Source organism: Panthera onca, chromosome A1 (genome assembly GCF_046562875.1).
Source record: "Panthera onca isolate mPanOnc1 chromosome A1, mPanOnc1 haplotype 2, whole genome shotgun sequence".
NCBI classification, from domain to species: Eukaryota; Metazoa; Chordata; class Mammalia; order Carnivora; family Felidae; genus Panthera; species Panthera onca.
The window spans coordinates 191136340-191155756 of record NC_138339.1 but is presented as its reverse complement, the minus strand read 5'-3'; the positions used below and the strand labels follow the sequence as shown (position 1 = coordinate 191155756).

The 19417-nt window shown below is 38.0% G+C and overlaps 1 protein-coding gene across 6 annotated transcripts in view; it reads right to left on the bottom strand.

Annotated features, from left to right (window-relative positions):
• Nucleotides 1-7140: 7140 nt before the first annotated feature.
• TBC1D4 (TBC1 domain family member 4) overlaps nucleotides 7141-19417 on the bottom strand; it is a 73563-nt gene continuing 61286 nt past the window's right edge. For all 6 annotated transcript variants that reach the window (XM_078432765.2, XM_078432764.2, XM_078432768.2 and 3 more), the window contains 4 exons: nucleotides 17528-17687; nucleotides 14832-15001; nucleotides 12255-12431; nucleotides 7141-9708 (listed from right to left, as the gene is read on the bottom strand). In XM_078432765.2, coding sequence (XP_078288891.1) covers nucleotides 9475-9708; nucleotides 12255-12431; nucleotides 14832-15001; nucleotides 17528-17687 — 741 coding nt within the window. In that variant the 3' untranslated portion in view covers nucleotides 7141-9474. The remainder of the gene's footprint in view (nucleotides 9709-12254; nucleotides 12432-14831; nucleotides 15002-17527; nucleotides 17688-19417) is intronic.

The following is a 19417-nucleotide window of genomic DNA, read 5'->3' as shown; positions in this document are numbered from 1 at the left end:
TTCCTAGGAGACATGGCATGGTCTGCAGGAGCAACAGATACTGCTGGGCTCAGGGAATGACTCCTGAGGAAATGATATTCAACCTGTGACAGAAGGTGTATATAAACTGGGCAGGAGAATGGAGCCTAGGGTGGGATGTTACAGTCATCCCAGGTAGAAGGAATACGAAAGTCTGGGAGTTAAAAAGAGCGTGGCACAAAGATGTTTTGGCCAGGACAAGTCAGAGTTGATGAATACCTGTCCTCTAGTATCTATTATCAACATTAGCATGAAGTGTGGTGACTTGCACCACAATATCCACTCTATTCTGTGTTTGTCTCAGAACCCAAGAAACAATTGTTAGCTCATCTTGCTGAAACTTTGGGACAGTAACAAGTGAATCAGCCATGAACAGAAACCCAAAATCCTTGGAGTACTTTGAATTTAATTTAGATTCCAGATCTCATCAAAAATTAGATAAAATGAATGGTGAAAAGATATGATGAAACTTAAAAGAAATTATATTATTTTTGCCTTAAGGAAAAAAAGATGAAAAGCAATTTTATATTGGCCTTCTATATTTGAAAGACTTTTATATATAGGATGATCTGTTTTTCCTCATCTCCATTGAGAACAGAGGAAGAAGAAATGTGTTTAAACAGTAGTATTAAAAATACAGGTTTTATATAAAACAATTTCTTGACAATAAAGAGAATTAAGTTTTAGGGACCTTACAAAGGGAGATTTAAGTCGTTTCCCTGAAGGCATTTCTAAATAAGCTAGATTTTCCTATACTGGAGATATTTTACCTGGAAGCAGAATGGTGAACTACATAATTCAAGTAGCTTGCTGTCCTATGAAGTCCCAAGAAAGAAAAGATCAATGCAAATAAATTGAAACAACAGTGTCATCTAGTGGAAAGCTCTGTAATAACACTCAGTATACGAATCTATGACTGAATAAATCCCTATATACTTCAAGTATTGAAACTAATTATAAAACCTAGATGCAAACCTGTTTCAAGATTATATTTTTCCATTCATGCTTCAGCCACATACACTTAAGGGAAAAACAAGCCCAACATCAGCCCAACTGATGACTAAGCCCTCCAGAGGGAACTGGCAGAGTATAAGTACTTTGATAGTCACAGTGTAAAGACTAAGCCCAACAGAATTGGAACGTTTTAATTAAATTCTTACAGCCACACTCCCAATGCATGTCTTGGATTTCCCAGATTTGAAGCCAAGTACAAATTTCTGTTTCTGAGATAAAGGATGATCGCTGATGCATAATTATCAGAAAGCTAAAATGACTGACAGGCCTTATAGCTTGTCCTACTTACTAGTCCCTTCTAGGTGATCTCTCTCAGACAAGGCCTTTTGGGAAACATACCATTGTTTTAGGTGGTCTTCCTCAACACAGATCCAAAACTCTCACTTGGTTGATAATAAAAACTTAGATTCAGAAGGCTAGGTTAGATGGTCTCCCTATTTACTTCAATAATACTGTCTTACCACATCTAGCATGATACATATCCCACAATGTTCTATTGCTTCTCTGTATTTTCCATTAGACTGTGTTCTCAGCACTAGCACATTGGCTAGAATAGAGTGGTTTTTAATAAATGTCTTTTGAGTGAATAAAAAAAAATAATCTTGCAAATGTCTTTTGAGTGAATTGAAAAAAAATCTTGCAACCTAACTATTGAATGTGCATGCTGTTTATAATCGTCTATATGAAGAAAAACATGCTTCCTCTCACTGACAGGAAGACAGAACAGCCAACACCCATAATGAAGAGAGGGGAAATGGCTTATTCATCTATTTTTTTAAAACAAGGCTAACCACACAGTTTCAACTTGACTTATACTATGTAGCAGAAAGAAAGAACAAAAGAAAGAAAGAAAGAAAAAGAAAGGAAGAAAGAAAAGGAAGAAAGCAAGCAAGCGAGAGAAAAGAAAGAGAAAGAAAGAAGGAAAGGAAAAAGAAGAAAATGGTTGGTAAAAAATATTACCTGGCTCATTGGTTGTATGGTATTTTTTAAAAAACAAAGCCAACTATGAGATGAAGATGGATTACAGTAGTTAAACTGAAAAGCAGAACCAGAATTCTCTTTCCATGTGCCTTACTTAATTTATCTGGGGCTGTGGAAAAATCAATTACCCCAGAAATCTTATACAGCTAAATGGAGCCTTAGAGGTCTAGTTTAAGCTCATCATTTGAAAGATAAGAAAATTCAGCTTTAATGACTTTGGTCACTGGCCTCAGGTCAACAAGCAGTAAGCAGAGGAGCCCTCACTGAGTCAGGCTGGTCCACATGTTGACGAACCTGTGCTCCAAACACTGGGGGACATGGTCTCCTTGCCCACTCAGTGCTCCCCCTGAGGAGCCATGCCAGGTTAAATTGTGGTTTGTAATGTTGCTTACTTTATTGTCTCTCAAACTCATTTGCCTGTAGAATCCGTTTACCTTTAGGAAGCTCTAACATTCTCCAGGAACAAATTTTAGGGAATTCTGAGGAAGTCCGAGTATCTCTGCTACAGAGCAGAGCCATAAAAACTGGATCTCACAGATACTACCAACACTTCATGTGGTTATCAGTTTAAAAATGCAGTGGATGAACCCAGTTCTTCCAATGTAACTTGCCACGTACACAAATAAGCTTGGGTTCGTAACAGCCCAGCTCAATAAAATGCTTACAAAAGCATGAGAGTTTGCTCATGCTGTCTCTGACTGTGCCTGTCACAGGAGAAGTTAACCTGCATGGTTAAAAAAAGTGCACAGCTGTCATCCCTTCAAACAGTCCTTCAAACAGAAGATTGGTACACTCTCTCAGGAAGTGGGGTTTTGTTTGCAACAGGGACTATCTTGAAAGCAAGGGATTGTGCTCTTAATAACTCTTTTGCCTGCTTCCTCTGGGCTCAGGAAGAGCAAAGGAATGGAAAGATACAATTGCAAGCAAGTATATTTTCCAAATTTGCACTAGTATTATGCCTCACAATCCTTTCAGAGAAACAGCATGTAAAATGTATTCTTTTGATACTTTGAATATCTAAGACAGTTTATCCAAGGGCACACATGGCTGATAAAAAGCTTAGCTTCAGGAGAAAAGGGAAGAATATCAAGCATATTAACTCACTTGCGTCACTGGTATATCCCTTCCTGCCTTGCCCTGTGACTTTAAATATAAGTACTATTAAATTACCAATGAATGATCTAATCACATAAACCTTAATAGTCTTATTAAACAGTGAACGGTGATCTCTCCCTATAAGTACCAAATTTGCCACAGAATAGCTAAATTAGGAAATGGGGAGTACTCAGAGTAACTGTTGACCAGACAAAATAGAACATAGATGTATAAGGAAAATGTAATATGCCCAAGTTAGTGAAAGTCAACAAAGGAAATGCCCTCATTTCATTTTGTAAAGCCCCATGGGACACCTGAACATAAAGCATTAGCTGTATGTTCAACAAAATTATTATTCCTAAGCAATATCATGTTCTATTGAAAGTAGCATTTGTGAATTTGCAAATCAACTCAATTTGAGAAGGGAAACAATATCAGACATGACACTTTTACTTTACAAAAGAAAATTTGAATATTAGCAACATTTTAGTACCTCTTAGGAAAAAAAAAAATATTCTTCTGTTTGCAGCAGCAGCATTATTATTAAGAAAACCAGTTTGCTCAACATCACATTTGTACATTCTAGGGTTCTTTCCATATAATAAAAAAAAAAAAAATCCAAAAGATATCATTTATTTTAGTGAGTTTGCTCTAGCTCCATCCTTGAAAACAACAATTTGATTTCTTGAGTACACAAACCACACAGATTCATTTCTCATGGGTGGATTCACAAAAACCAAGCTCCTGAGACTGATGTTTAAAATCAGAATCTCAAAGAGATACTTGTACACATATTACATTATTCACCTAAGCCAAAGGTGGAAACAACCCAGTGTCCACTGACAGATGAGTGAATAAAGAAAATCTGGAATATACATACAGTACAATATTATTCAGCCTTAAAAAGGAAATTCTGATACATGCTACAACATGGGTGATCCTTGATGACATTATGCTAAGCAAAATAAGCCAGTCACAAAAAGACAAGTACTGTATGATTCCACATATGTAGGGTACTAGAGTAGTTGAATTCATACAGACCAAATGCAGAATGGTAGTTATCAGTGGCTGGGAGGAGGGGGGGATTGGGGAGTTATAATAGGTACGGAGGTTCAGTTTTGCAAGATGAAAAGATTTCGTGGATGGATGTTCATGATGGTTACATAAGGTGAATATACTTAATGCCACTGAACTGTACATCTAAAATGATTAAAATGGTAAATTTTATGTTATATGTATTTTACAATTTTTAAAATTCAGAATCCCTATTTTTAATTTATATAGAAAACCACGATTATCACAGGGACTTGAATATTTGCACTTTTACAACCCACCTAGCCTCTATGACAGAGAAACAAACTAAATCATACATGGAAGCCTGCTTTGAAGGCATGTATTAGAACACACACACACACACACACACACACACACACGGAACATAATGAATTGGATGTTTGAGACCTCTCTCCAACCCAGATATCACATCAATCTCACAACAGGGACAGACTTGTCAAAGGGGCCAGAGCACTTGGATTCTGGAGGCCAGGATGCCCTGTATTCATTTTAACAATGAGGACAGGCTTGCCAGGGTCTTGGGTAGGGTTCCCTCCACTGAACCTACCAAAATTGCCTCGTTGTTTTTCTCCTATCTTTCCAAGACTAATTAATTCTCTTCTGATTAACCTAACTTTAGCTATGCAAATATATTTGATTAGATCACAGAGTAAAGATTTTGATTTCTGTTTAAAGAATCTCATGTTTCCCTTTTTATGAGGTTTTAGGAGATACCTCATTGGAATGCCCAGGTATTGACATTTATAGACCTTACCCATAGGATAGTAAATAAAATGTTTAGTTCAAACCAAACTTTTTTTTTATTGCTTTATATTGTTTTTATCAAGGAGGATCAACACTGACTCTGTTCTTTCATGCCACCAATTGTGCTATGCAGTGTTGATGGAGATTACCAGGATATCTGAGACAAAACATGGATTGGGGAAAAGGCTGTGGCAACACAGAGCCTACTTGGGATTCTCTCTCTCCCCCACCCCCATGCTCTTTTTCTCCCTCTCTCTCAAAATAAACTTTAAAAAAAGAGGAATGTGTTGTGATTTGAGAAATACACCATCCTTTCTCATTCATCTCTTGTGTAACACAAACTAGTCACCTATGCCTGGCTCTTCTAGACTCAGGTCAAGCAACACTTACCCCATGCTCCCGATGCTGCTGGTCACTCCTGTCCAGGCTGATTGAAATGATTCTCATCTCAATTAGTCCCCTTGCCACTAGACTGCAAGCACATCAAGGGCAAGGGCTATATCTTCTCCACCTCTGAATACTCAGCATCTAGCTTGGCTTACAGAAACTATTTATTAAATGAATAAATAGAAGTGTCAGAACCAAGACGCAGATCTAAAACTTCTCACCTTAAATCTAGTGCTTTTTCGGCACTCTCAACAATAGCCAAATTATGGAAAGAGCCTAAATGTCCATCAACTGATGAATGGATAAAGAAATTGTGGTTTATATACACAATGGAATACTACGTGGCAATGAGAAAAAATGAAATATGGCCTTTTGTAGCAACATGGATGGAACTGGAGAGTGTGATGCTAAGTGAAATAAGCCATACAGAGAAAGACAGATACCATATGGTTTCACTCTTATGTGGATCCTGAGAAACATAACAGAAACCCATGGGGGAGGGGAAGGAAAACAAAAAAAAAAGAGGTTAGAGTGGGAGAGAGCCAAAGCATTAGAGACTGTTAAAAACTGAGAACAAACTGAGGGTTGATGGGGGGTGGGAGGGAGGGCAGGGTGGGTGATGGGTATTGAGGAGGGCACCTTTTGGGATGAGCACTGGGTGTTGTATGGAAACCAATTTGACAGTAAATTTCATATATTAAAAAATAAAAAAATAAATAAAAAAAAAAAAGAATTGGATTGTAAATAGAAAAAAATGTTTTAAACTATTAAAAAAAAATAAACATCATTGTAGAAGAATAAAAAAAAAATCTAGTGCTTTTTCAATATATCACAGCTAATATGGGTGACATATTGTGGTAGAGAACTAAATCCTTCATATGACAGATTTCCTAATCTAGCACAGTGAAAACAAATTGATGAAATGATTATAAAATGGGTAAGTGAACATGGACAATAAGAGACCGTACTATGTAAGCCTACAGGACACTCAAAGAGTTGGCTACAATAATCCAAGACATCTAAAAATTTTAGTCCTAAAGTTAACAAGAAGATCCAGTGTCCTTTGTACTGGATTACAAACATACTTGAGAATATTCTGAAGATATATATTATATGTGACCACATTCAAATCATATCCATCAATAAGTATTCTTAATTATTTGGAAGCTAATCCAATTTTTAAAAAATTGTATTTTCTTATCCTCATTCTCTCCCTTGCTATCTATGAGAGAGCATAGAAAACAAAAGGGGTAGAATGCATATCTGTCAATGTGGTTGTCTTTTTCTTTTTATATTCTTCAAGAAAAGGCTTCTTTGGGAAAGAGGTTGAAAATTGGTAACCAACAATAGACTTTCATAAATATTTCTATAAATTACCTTTGTTATCTGATTCTTTTTTTTTTAATCGAGAGAGAGGGGGAGAGAGTGAGCAAGCGGGGGCGCGGAGAGAGAGAGGGAATTCTATGAGGGGCAGAGAGAGAGAGAAGCGGGGCTCACCTGAAGTGGGGCTCGTGTTCACTTCATGCAAGGCTCGTGCTCACCCAAAGCAGGGCTCATGCTCACCTGAAGTGGGCCTTGAGCTCATCCGATGCAGGGCTGGAGCTCACCCGGTGCTGGACTCGAACTCCCAAACCATGAGATCATGACCTGAGCCAAAGTCAGATGCTTAACCAACTGAGCCACCCAGGCGCCCTGTTGTCTGAAAAGAATTATCATGGAACCAATTTTAAGTAGCAATAATCCAGCCTATACAGATTTTGTAAAGAAATCTAACCAAGAGTATCATCTTTCCTACTACAAACAAAGGTAAAACCAATAAGCCAAGGAAACTGTAGCAATGTATTTATTGGAAATGAACTAGACATTACATTAATCGGATGAAGATGTAACAATACATAAAGCATAACTGGTGCAACATTTAAAAAATCACAAAAGAAAAAGAAAGTTCATTTTCAGAAAAAATACTGTATCCAAGACACCTAAATCTCTGAACACCATACATAATACAACTCATGACACTCTGAGTATCCAGAGTCAAATTAACTTTGAACTGAAAGGAAAAGTTTCTTTTCCCAACTTAAAGATTCTTTGGCTACCACCTGTATATAACACACATAAGGTAATTTCCATCACCAGACAGTAACTAGATGATATCTGTCCTATTCCTCACAGGAAAAACCTCACCTACAAATAGAGAAATTTGGGGGAATCCAAGAAACAAATCAGCTGAAAACCCCAACTTAATAGGGTACCTAGAATCAACATTTCCTAAAACTAGAAACTGCGTTAACTTTCCTAATAAGACTTTATTTTCTTTTTTAGAAAAACTGCCTGGATTAGAGGGCATGCTGATCTGTAACAGGAATCATTACATTTATACTAAGTAATGGTGTAAAGGCAGGGGGTTCAGATGTTTATCATCTGCTCTTCAAGGTTTTCCCAAACCTCGAGAGCTTTGCTCTTTCTCTACTCTATAATATACTGTAGCTTGTGTATAAAAAAAACCCCTCTGAAGAAAATTATCCTAGATAATCCACCTGTGATAAGTACTGCAAAAAGCAGTGATGATAAATATTGTTTGGAGAGGCAAAAATGCTGCATCAACTTTCAGAGGCACTATCATAGACTCATCTCAAATGGAGAACTGCAGGTGTGCTCTGAAAATTACTTTCCTTCCATATACCCAACATGCATGAATGTCCTCTATTAAGCTGTAGCCTGAGGAAGCTGGGAGTTCAAATGCAGAATTGTAGATCTTAGAAAGGGCCTGGTGCCACTTGTCACTTCTCTCCAGTGGCTTTCAACAGTTTATTCTCAAACATTTCACAATTCCCCCAAACTGTCACATACAAGGGAAAGATGATCAAGAGATTAGATTCTGTCCGTTGGCAACAACAATAAAAAATGTGTCAATATACGGGCTCCTGGGTGGCTCAATCGGTTAAGCGGCCGACTTTGGCTCAGGTCATGATCTCGCGGTCCGTGAGTTCGAGCCCCGCGTCGGGCTCTGTGCTGACAGCTCAGAGCCTGGAGCCTGTTTCGGATTCTGTGTCTCCCTCTCTCTGACCCTCCCCCGTTCATGCTCTGTCTCTCTCTGTCTCAAAAAATAAATAAATGCTAAAAAAAAATGTGTCAATACAGCATATTATCTTTAGAAAACCAATTATAATCGCATTTCCATATCTTTCACTGCAGGTAGAGAGAACTAAATTAGGAGTTCCCATTTGTGGGAAAATGCCAAATCCTTGTCACCAATTGTGGCACCAAGTAAAAGGGAGTCCATTCACAACTATAAGCAGTAATTTAAATTAAAAAAGTAGAAAGTTGATCTAGACAATTTAGGTCCTAAATTAAATTTTGGAAGCCTGATATTTTTAGTTTGAGTAATAATGCTGGTCTAATTTGCTAGAAAACTAGCAACATTCTTTTTCACCTTGAGCTGGGTGGGTAGACTCCACTATGATGTCTTGCTTTCTCCTTAACACACATCCAAAGTAATGCCTCGCCTGACTCAAAATGCATGTAGACACAACATGCTAGTTGGCACAAAGCTGGCAGGGGAGGAAGGCCCCCACCTTCCTGAAAAATCCATAGGAGCATGATTGGCAATCAGATATACATAATGTCAGTAGATTTTAAGACAGATATACATAAAGTTACACAAATGTTTCTACCTCTCCACCACTGAGTGAAACATGCTGCTCTTTGGAGAAAAAAATACATTCATTTTTTTCAAGTATATTTCAATATACAAAGATGCTCTAAGCTTTGTTTCACTACAAAGACAAAATGATTTCACATATGTCCAAGGGGAATTTCATTTTAACTTCCCTTTGGTGGGGGTTTCATGAAGTTCTGATTTAAAAAAATTCACTAAATATACATCTACTCTTTTGATCTGAAAGCATGAACTGTTTGTGTCCATTTTATATATATGTACATAGTCAACAACAACAACAGAAAAAACCAGTCTACATATGTACAATGGCTTAGGATTGGCGTACTCTAGTAAGACCGAGGTCCACCAGCTAGGACACGGGTGCAGCACCAGACTCAAGTGGTTCTGTCAGCTCTGGTGTCCAGCGCTGGGCCAGCAGCACACAGACTCTTCCCTTCCTCTCCGTTCTGAGAGCATGTTCTGCTGAGAGGGCACTTCTTCAGTTATGGCTTGTTTCCTGTCTTGGCTTTGTTGTTAGGGTTGCAGTTGAGGTCCCTCAGCAGAAATTCACAATTGGCGAGCGCATCGGTGGGCAGCAGCTTCCGGATCTGCTCCACTGTCTTTTGATAAGCCATTTTCTCTTGTTCCAGAGTCCGGATCAAAGACTTCATTTTGGTCTCTCTGGTCAAAAGGTTTTCCAGATTGGATTCCAAGGTCTGGATTTTAGCATGGGCTAACTGTTTGGGGGAAAGGAAAAACAATGCAAATTCTTCCAAATCAAAAATCTGAAGACTCTGGTTCCTCATCAGACCAGCATCCCGACCTTACATGTATTAACCAATCATATCATATTACTTAATGAATAAAATAGTATGTGAAACAAATACTTTGAAACCCTTCATGAAATGGATATTTTTCAATTGCTCTAAAATAAAACTGTAGTACCAACAAAATACATCTCATTTCACTGAATACACCAAAATGCAGTATTAAATCAGCATCCTACAGTGGCGGGGCCACTGGAGTGAGTGGGATCTGGATGAAGGAGAAAAAGGAGATTCCTGATGCTTCCTGGAGGTGCTAAAAGAGGCTTTTCACCCTCTGACTAGAAATATAGGGTTTTCTAAACACATACTTTGGATCCTATCAGTTTCAATTGGTGTCAGGTGTTCCCACCTAACTTGGGAACCAAGACATGATAATGATATTTAACTGTCAATGAGAAAGTCTGTGGAGCACCACCTGGGTGACTCAGTTGGTTGAGCATCCAGTTTCAGCTTAGGTAATCATCTTGTGGATCGTGAGTTCAAGCCCCATGTAGGGTTCTGTGCTGACAGCTCAGAGCCTGGAGCCTGGTTCAGATTCTGTGACTCACTCTCTCTCTGCCCCTCCCCTGCTCATGCTCGCGCGCTCTCTCTCTCTCTCTCTCTCTCTCCCCCCCCCTCTCAAAAATAAATAAACATCAAAAAAAGAAAAAAAGAAAAAGTCTGTAACCATTAATAAAAGTCATTATAGGGATGTCTGGGTGGCTCAGCCATTTAAGCATCTGACTCTGGATTTTGGCTCAAATCATGGTCTCACTGTACGGGATGGAGCCCTGCATCAGGCTCCATACTGACAGCACAGAGCCTGCTTGGGATTCTCTTTCTCCTTCTGCCCTTCCCCCACTCGCACATGTGCACTCTTTCAAAATAAATAAATAAACTTTTTTTTAAAAAGTCATTATAAAATGGGTCCAAACCCACTTTCCCTAATAAGGAAGTGCTCAATTAATCACCATTGAAGCATCGAGTAATAATATTTTCTTTTTTAAAGTAGACAATGTTGTCTCTTTCTTTGAATAGGCATATAATTTTCTGTAGGCAGAGGCTAATGGAAGATGAAGTGAACGAAGTCAGTGTTCCTATTCTTGGAGCAATTACTCTAGAGACTCCTCATTTTAAAAAAATTTTTAATGTTAATTTTGAGATAAAGAGAGACACACAGAGCAAGCAGAGGAAGGGCAGAAAGAGAGAGGAGGATACAGAATCTGAAGCAGGCTCCAGGCTCTGAGCTGTCAGCACAGAGTCCAACATGGGGCTCGAACCCATGAACTGCGAGATCATGACCTGAGCTGAAGTTGGATGCTTAACTGACTGCACCACCCAGACAGCCAAGAGATCCCTCATTTCTAAGGCTTTCTCTCCTAGTCATTCTTGTCAGGGGACTCACCATATAGAAACAGAGTTTTAGTGGTCTCTAGTTTGGGGACAGGTGTCATTCTGGAAAATGGGGGGTAAACAGAAACCAAGGAGCCATGAGACGCTTAAGCTCCAACTCTGAACACATTTTCCCCCACCCCTCAGAAGGTTCTCCTTCTAACCTCCCCTCCACCAATCACTCTCAAACCCTGCCCCTCAGGGCTTGGCTATACAGCACTTATCATACAAGTTACAGGTGCAGAATATTAGTTTATACTAACTTGCTTATTGCATTTGTAAATATACATTTATAAATACATATATAGTATTTTATATTCCCAAATAATTGTAAACTTGATGGCAGGGACTATGTGTTACATGTTTTCATTCAATTCTCTCGAAAATGCTTCCTTTTCTTTCCATTTCACTGAGTTTTACTCTAGACAATTTCCACTGCAAATCATTTCTGCAAATGATTTCTAGCTGATCTCCACACCTTCTCTCCCCATTCAAATGTGTCCTCATCAAGGTTTCCACAGATCTTTTGAAAGTACAGTTCAAAAACCCTGAGAGATTTCCTTCTCAGCAGGATTAAAACCATGCTCTTCTGTTTGACACTGAAAGTTATCTACAGTTCTGCCTCCATCACATTCATCCCATCTCTCCCGCACATAAACCTTAGACCCCAAGATTACTCTGCTGCTCTGCCCCGTCTTCCTCATTCATACCAACCCCCCCATTCATTTCTCCCACCAATCCCTCAGGTCCAGCTCAAGCCCCAAGGCCTCCAGAGCTCTCCCAATTCCCCATATTCAACCCCTCCTCCCCTGAATGTAGCCAAATAGGTGCAACACCCTATAGGTATTTAACCAGATTCTGCCTAGAATTGTCATTTAATATTTTGTGAGTGTAAAATTTCTCTCCCAAGTGATTTTGAAGTTTATATGGGCATCTGTAGCCCCCAGAACACTTGGACGCAGTCTGCCACACAGACCCTCTGTCAGCAATGGTTCACTCTATGTCACATCTCTGCCATTCCTGGTATATCGTTCTGTGCATGGAGGAGGCAGTCAAGTGTTTTGATCAAATCTTTATATCCTTACCTGCAACTTTTCTAGGAGGTCCATGTTTTGTCTTTTCAGTTGGTTATTGGCCCTCTCCAGCTTTTCCAAAGGTTCACTATCCTCACAGGCGTATGAGGATTCCTGAAGCTCATCCTGCAGCACGTGGTATTCCACCTCATATGCATGTAACTGTTTAGAAATGTCCATCTCAAAAACCTGCCATGAAAACACAATGGGTTCATCTGGCTTTTAGTATGGATACCAAAATACAGTCTGTGTATCTGGGGTACTTCACATAGATTTCCAAGTGCTTACTAATGAAGAATAATATGGCATATCAAAAGGAAGAAAAACAGATATGACTGTCTATATAATGACAAATGGATTATTTCTACACAATTGAAACATTCTCATAATGAGGCCAAGACGATAGAATAAGTTAATGTTTAAGGGTATTTTGCAACTAAAATATACATAATCCAGTTACTCTCCAAAAATGTAGCATACCAGATACAACATTAGTTACTGGGTAATTCTTACCTATGTGAGAGATAATCTTTGCTGATTCTTACCTCTGTTAGAGATAATCTATGCAAAATTGCATAGGGTATTTCTATAATAAAGAAACCAAAAATACTTCTAGTTACTTGTGAATTGGGTAGACAGGTCTTACACTAAATGTCTTCATCCATTTGCTAATCCTTGTAAGCCTCTATGCATCTCATATTCTACCACACAGAGAATCTTCATAATTGCATTCCCTGAGCACTGCACAGAGCTGTAGGGTTTAATCGGGGCTGCCTCTGCTCTCCCATATCGCCACCCCACAGCAAGACAGTTTGCTTAGAAGTCAGTGGATGGGTAATGGCTCCTTAGTCTAAACTTGCAAGGGAAGGGAGGCAGCAGCTGCCATTTAAGCAATGGTGTCTACACTAACACTGTGGGGAGAAAAGAAACCACAACAAACCTGATTTATTTATCCTACCATGATCAGAGATACTCAAATATTAGAATTTAAATGGGTTGTCTAGACAACCTGGTCATCCCTCTCAAACAAGTATCAGTTTTTCCCTACCTAGTGGGAAATCATGGACACAAGGGACTGTTGCACAACCATTAAAAATGATAGCATGGATCTATATTTATTGGTATGGAAAAAGAGAGGTTGTAATTTGCCCAATGTGACAGAGCTAGTAGGTGGCAGGGCACAAGAACAAGATGTCAAACTCCCTTTCTCTTGCTCTAAACCCTTTTATTGGCCATCCCAAGTGCCTCTAGGAAAGTGGTAAACTTTATCAATACTCATAAAGCATTACTGCTTTATCTACAAATCTGAAGCTTGGTCATGCCATCTGAGTAACATCAATATACAACTACCACTTAACCTAGTCCCTGTGAAGAGCCAGGACTAGATACATGGTGTGCTGATTACTCTCCATTTGCTTCCCAGATCCAATTCTCTGCCCTCATCTATTCTGCTGGACCTGGGAGAAAGACCCTTGGGACCTGCATCTCCCTTTCACACCTCCTTTTCTGCTTGCTTCTGGTTGGGTATGGCCCAGGAGAGCAGCTACAGGAAATCAGAAAGAGGAGGAGAGGTTGTATTTCTTCCTTGCTGCTTCCTTGCCTGGCTCACCAAAAGTACAAAAGCTCCAGAAACTCCTCCTGCATAGTTCCAGCACTCACTGGGCCTAAAAACACTATTAGATCCTTCCTCTGCCCCCTCAACACCAGAATATCAACAGCTTCCCTCTGTCACTAGCTCCTGAGCACCTGGACAGCCATACTTGGTTCTCTTAACCCTGCCGAAACCTCTGTAAGTTGGTAGCTTTGTTTGAATCATTAAAGACCGTTTCCTGCAAGGGACCCTAATTAATACATGAAGTCTCATTTAAGCTTCGTAAAACCTCTCAGATCAGTATTGACCTATTTGAGAAGTAAGAATACTAGGGTTCAGAAGATTAGGGAGATGTGTACAAGCCCACCAACTAATAAAAAAGCTAGAGGCTGACGTAAGTCCAATACTAATTCCAAAGCCTAGGCTCTTGCCACATGTACTCCTTATACATCTTACTTTTTTTTTTTTTTCGAGAAAGAAAGGGGGTGAGGGGCTGAGGAAGAGGGAGAGAAAGAATCCCAAGCAGACCCCATGCCCAGTGCAGAGCCCTACATGGGGCTCGATCTCACGACTGCAAGATCATGACCTGAGCCAAAATCAAGAGTAGGATGCTCAACCGACTGAGCCACCCAGGCACCCCCATGTACTCCTTATATATTTAAGTAAGTCTCATTTTTATTTTATTTATTTACTTATTTATTTAGTCAGTCTTTCTAACTGTGTCAGCTCTGTCTTCAGTCTTACCATTGGTCTAAATTGAGATTCACCAAACACTTCTTATGTAGCACTGAACCACTTTTCCTGTGCATAGCCACACAGGCAGTTTCACAATGTAGAAACTTCACAATAATCTCACTTCCAAATAAAATAAATCTGATGAAATAAAAAAAAAATCTATCAAGCAAATCTAAGTCTTTATACTAAAGCATTTTTAATATATATTTAGTAGAGAAACTGCTGAGTGATCTTATATCTTGCCTTTATCATTTTAATCATACCTGGGTAATAATTTTTTCCATTTCAGATGTATTCATATCAGGTAGTGTGGTTTTAAGAAACTCGACAATACTTTCAAAGTTCTCACATTCCATTATAAGTGTCTCCTGGCTGCTCAGCAGACTAAGCGCAACCTTAAATATAACTTCAGTTCCCTGAAGAAAAATAATATCTAAAAAAAAAGACATACGATTTTCATGATCAAAATTATGCATCCACTATTGTAAAAAGTACACTCTTTGTGTTAATGGATTGTTGTGTTTCTTGTGGTGGTGGTGTTTTTAATGCAGTGGAATCACGGAATATTCTACAAAAGAATATGGTCAAAATCACCTAGATTAAAAAAATATATATGACTGAAACCAACAAACAGATGTTTACCTATTCTTCTTACTTCTTTAGGAATGTCAGATAAGGCCAGAGAAAAAGGTTAATTATATATCTCTTTGTCTACGTATTTATAATTTTTATTATTTATTTATTTATTTTTAAATGTCTGTTTATTTTTGAGAGAGAGACAGACAGAGCATGAGCGGGGAGGGGCGGAGAGAGAGGGAGACACAGAATCTGAAGCAGGCTCCAGGCTCCAAGATGTCAGCACAGAGCCCAAGGTGGGGCTCAAACCCACGGACTGTGAGATCATGACCTAAGCTGAAGTTGGATGCTTAACCAACTGAGCCACCCAGGTGCCCCTATGTATTTATAGTTTTTAGTGGCAAATTTAGTGGAGACTAGGTAAGCCTAAAGATGTTTATTCAACTGATACTTCAATTTTGCTTCCCAAGACTATTACAAAAACAAATCAGCATAACCAATTAGTACTATTTAAATTCTTAATAAAAAAGTAAATGCACCATCCACATACAATTAAACCTATATTAGAGCAGGAAATTAAAAAAAAAAAAACTTTAAAAGAAAAATCAAAAGTAATATATAACCTAAATCAGAAGTGAAAAAGAAAAAAAAAGAAAACCTACCTTAACTCTGAACTCTGCTTCCTAACAAATACAAACAGGCAATAGTTTTGAAAGTACCAGATATTTCTATATGAAAGGTTCAATCTTTGCCACTCTGGAATCAGTAATATGTAATAAGCAAGGGAGTCCTTAGAAAACAGGGAACTGTGACTTTGGCTCATGCATCTTTCCCTTTCCTGACTACGTCTATTCTCTACTAAATTCAAAGAAAAGGACTGAGCAGCTACTGCAGAGCTGACAGCATCAGTCATATTTTCATTGCAAAAAAAAAAAAGAAAAAAAAGACCTGGGGAGGTTTGTTTCTTGAGCTCTGATATCACATTCCCAAGGGTAAGTCAAAGAGAGATGCTTTCAAACATTGTTTTATCATTTTGATTTGGTAAATTATTCTGAGAAGAAAAAATATATAGATCCTAAGAAGAATATATATATAAAATGAATGAGAGGATTTTAAAAGACCCAAAAATAGGAACCCAACCCCTACCCAAAAACTAAACTGGAGAGAAGCAATCAAGTATTTCAATAAAGAAGAGAAATTTGGTGACCATTTGATTCTGCACATCTTCATTTTTCTCTTTTGCTGCACTTTGTCCAAAGACCATATTACACTAATGCACTGTTTAACTTTTTAAACCACAGCCCCCAATAAGAAAGAAACTATATACTGTAATCTGATGCATGTGTACATATTACACATATATCTTCAAAACTGAAGCTTATCCAAACATTTTTCTTACCATTTGATATCCTCTGATATTTTCATTGTATTCCATTTTCACTCATTTTTTTTCTAATACTGGTAATAATCTACAATTGGGCCAAATACAATTTGACAAAGAGCTCCAATTTAGCAAAGGCAAAGTTACAAATATCACCGTGGATACAAGATAAGCAGAATGTAAAAATTGTAGGAGCTCTTTCTGGGGTCACAGAGGTCCTAAACATCTTTAAGAACAAACCTCTAATAAAGAGTTGTTTTTATTTTTTTTTTATTTGTTTGATTTTTAAATAATGGATTAGATAAACATAACTAAAGACTTTCGAATGGATTTAAGGGCCCCCAAAAGATGCATGAACCATGTCATACTCTCTTTTTATTCTTGGTGCCTAACAATGTGATGAAGCAGAAGGAACTCAGTAACTAGCCCCACGCCTTACTGGCCATGTTTGGTGCTGTTACCCTGAGCCACTCAGTCTTAGAGACTGATGCCAGTACTGCACTGGCATGGAAGGAGAGCCACTTAAGCAACAAAACAGGAGTTTCAGTTACCCTATTAACAAAATCAGACTGTCATTAGAAATCACACTGATATAAGTTACGTCCGTTGACTCAACCAGAAAACATGTTTCTCTCTGTTTTGAATTAGTGTTGAAGGAGATAATGGGGAAGTAAAAACAAAAATAAAAACTGAGCTAAGAAGCATGTGTATAAAAAAATATGGAAAATGATACATAGTAAGTCCTTAGTTTGGATTAAAAAAAACTTCTTCACATTTTACTCAAATACAGGATCCAATTCTTCTTTCCCTTTAATTTCAATTTCATTTAAGACCAATATGATTTCAAACTACTCTCAGAAAAGAGCCAGGCAAATTTATTAAATTCCATTAGCAATTTGCTATTCTGTATAACACACGATAAAACAATCAGGCACCACACTGGGGAGAGGAATATTCCTTGGATTAACAACATTGTACCATTTGATCATAGGCATCTCTTACCAAAAACTCTGGCTACAAATCCTAGTGGAAACTGAGAGGCAAACAATGTGAGGAACCAGGGGGCAGCATAAAGACTGGGGCTGATTTCATTTTCTTCAAGATGATTGTAGAGATCTCTGTGATAGTCATGAAGGAGCCTGGACAACTGGTACATTTGAATCTAAAGTTAATTTGGAGAAGAAAAATAAAATATTATGCATTTATCTGTGCATAAAATACACTTACTTTAATTTTATTTACCCCAATATTTAATAACAAAGTCACACATATTCAATACATGAAAGTAGTTAGTATTTTATTTTTATTATGTTAAAGTTGATATTAAAGTCTAAGTTCACTTAACTGAGGTCATAAGGCAAGTCACTGAGAGTCCATCTGAGATGACTACACAGGTTTCTCTATCATATGTTTTTTGGTATCACATACATACATGGAAATGGTTGTTTTTCCTCATGTAGGAAGGCACTGCTTTTGGAATTTAATCAGAATTGCCCTGGCTTAGGACTCTCATGGAAGGTCTATTTCAATTTCAGACCAATTCCAGAAAAGCCTCCATTCTAAAGACTCTACATTTAGTTCAGAAGCAAAGTTTGTCTCTGTTTGCTGGGCCCAGCAGCTGAGTTACAATGGAGCTCTGGCTTCGACCCCACCAGGCAACGAGTGCTGCCAGGATGCTGCCTGGCTTAGAATGTTATGGAGGCAGAAGTTTGGGATAGGATTTCTAATATCCAAGGTATTCCAGCAGCATATTTTTTATGAAAAGGGGGATTAAAGCCAAAAGTGCTCTAGTATTAAAAGAAGAAATTATTTCATTCAGTTACTGGTTTATTATTGGTATTTTAAAAAACATTATAAAGGCAGAATTATAGCCTTTAAACTCATATGTCTGTGGTATCTAAAGGTAAGGCAGTAGCAAATAATCAACAAATTTGTGAAGTGTTTAAATTTTTATCCACACAGTAACATCCTGAGTAGTGGTTCCTTGATCAGTTATATCCATTTGACATTTTAGTGTGAAATGTGTATGCTATTTTATTAAGTCTAGCACAACTTCTTTCACTAGACAATATCATCAAAATGTTACCCTCAGGTAGTTAGCTTTATAAAAACGCATCAAAATAACCGATTATATTGTGAATTCAACAGTTGTTTCCAGAGCACAAAACTAAAAATCAAAGTACTATATATAAATACGGAAAATTATTTGTTTGATCTTCATCAATAACACATATCTGTGGAAACTAAGGTCCCACACAAACTAAAAAGGACAGAAAGAGCCACAGGAAGTCATAGCTATGAAACACAGAGCTTAGCTGCAGTCAAACATAAAGGTTTACAAGAATGCGATTATTATCTCAGTCATGTTGAAAAAAATCATAGATTTCCCTGAAGCCATTTATAATTTAGAAACTAGACATCCTATGTTCCATCAATAGAAGAATTAGTATTTTGGCAGCACAAAAATCAAAGAAGTCTAATTAGCAGGATAGAGAGAAAGCATATTGGCAAAAGCATTCTGTTCTTGTTCTGTTAGGATTGTGACACAGAAGCAATACTTCAACGTTATTTTTTTAAGAACCTTTTTCTTTTCTGCATTCTAAACCAGGAGATCAGAACATTTCCTCCATCAAGGTATATTTACATTAAATTTCTTCTGATAAAAGCAAATAAAAACATAATTCAATCTTCCTTTGAAGGAAACTTTAATAATAAAATGCCATCTGCTAAGAATAAGTAATTCTTCAGTTCTGCCATACAGATAACATGGCAACTCTTCCAATGGAAGATTTAGAGTCCGAGGAGGGAGATGTGGAGAGAGATGAGAAAGGTAGAGAAGATGGGGAGAGGGGAGAGCAAAGACGTCAGATAAAAGACACAATGCTTTTACAC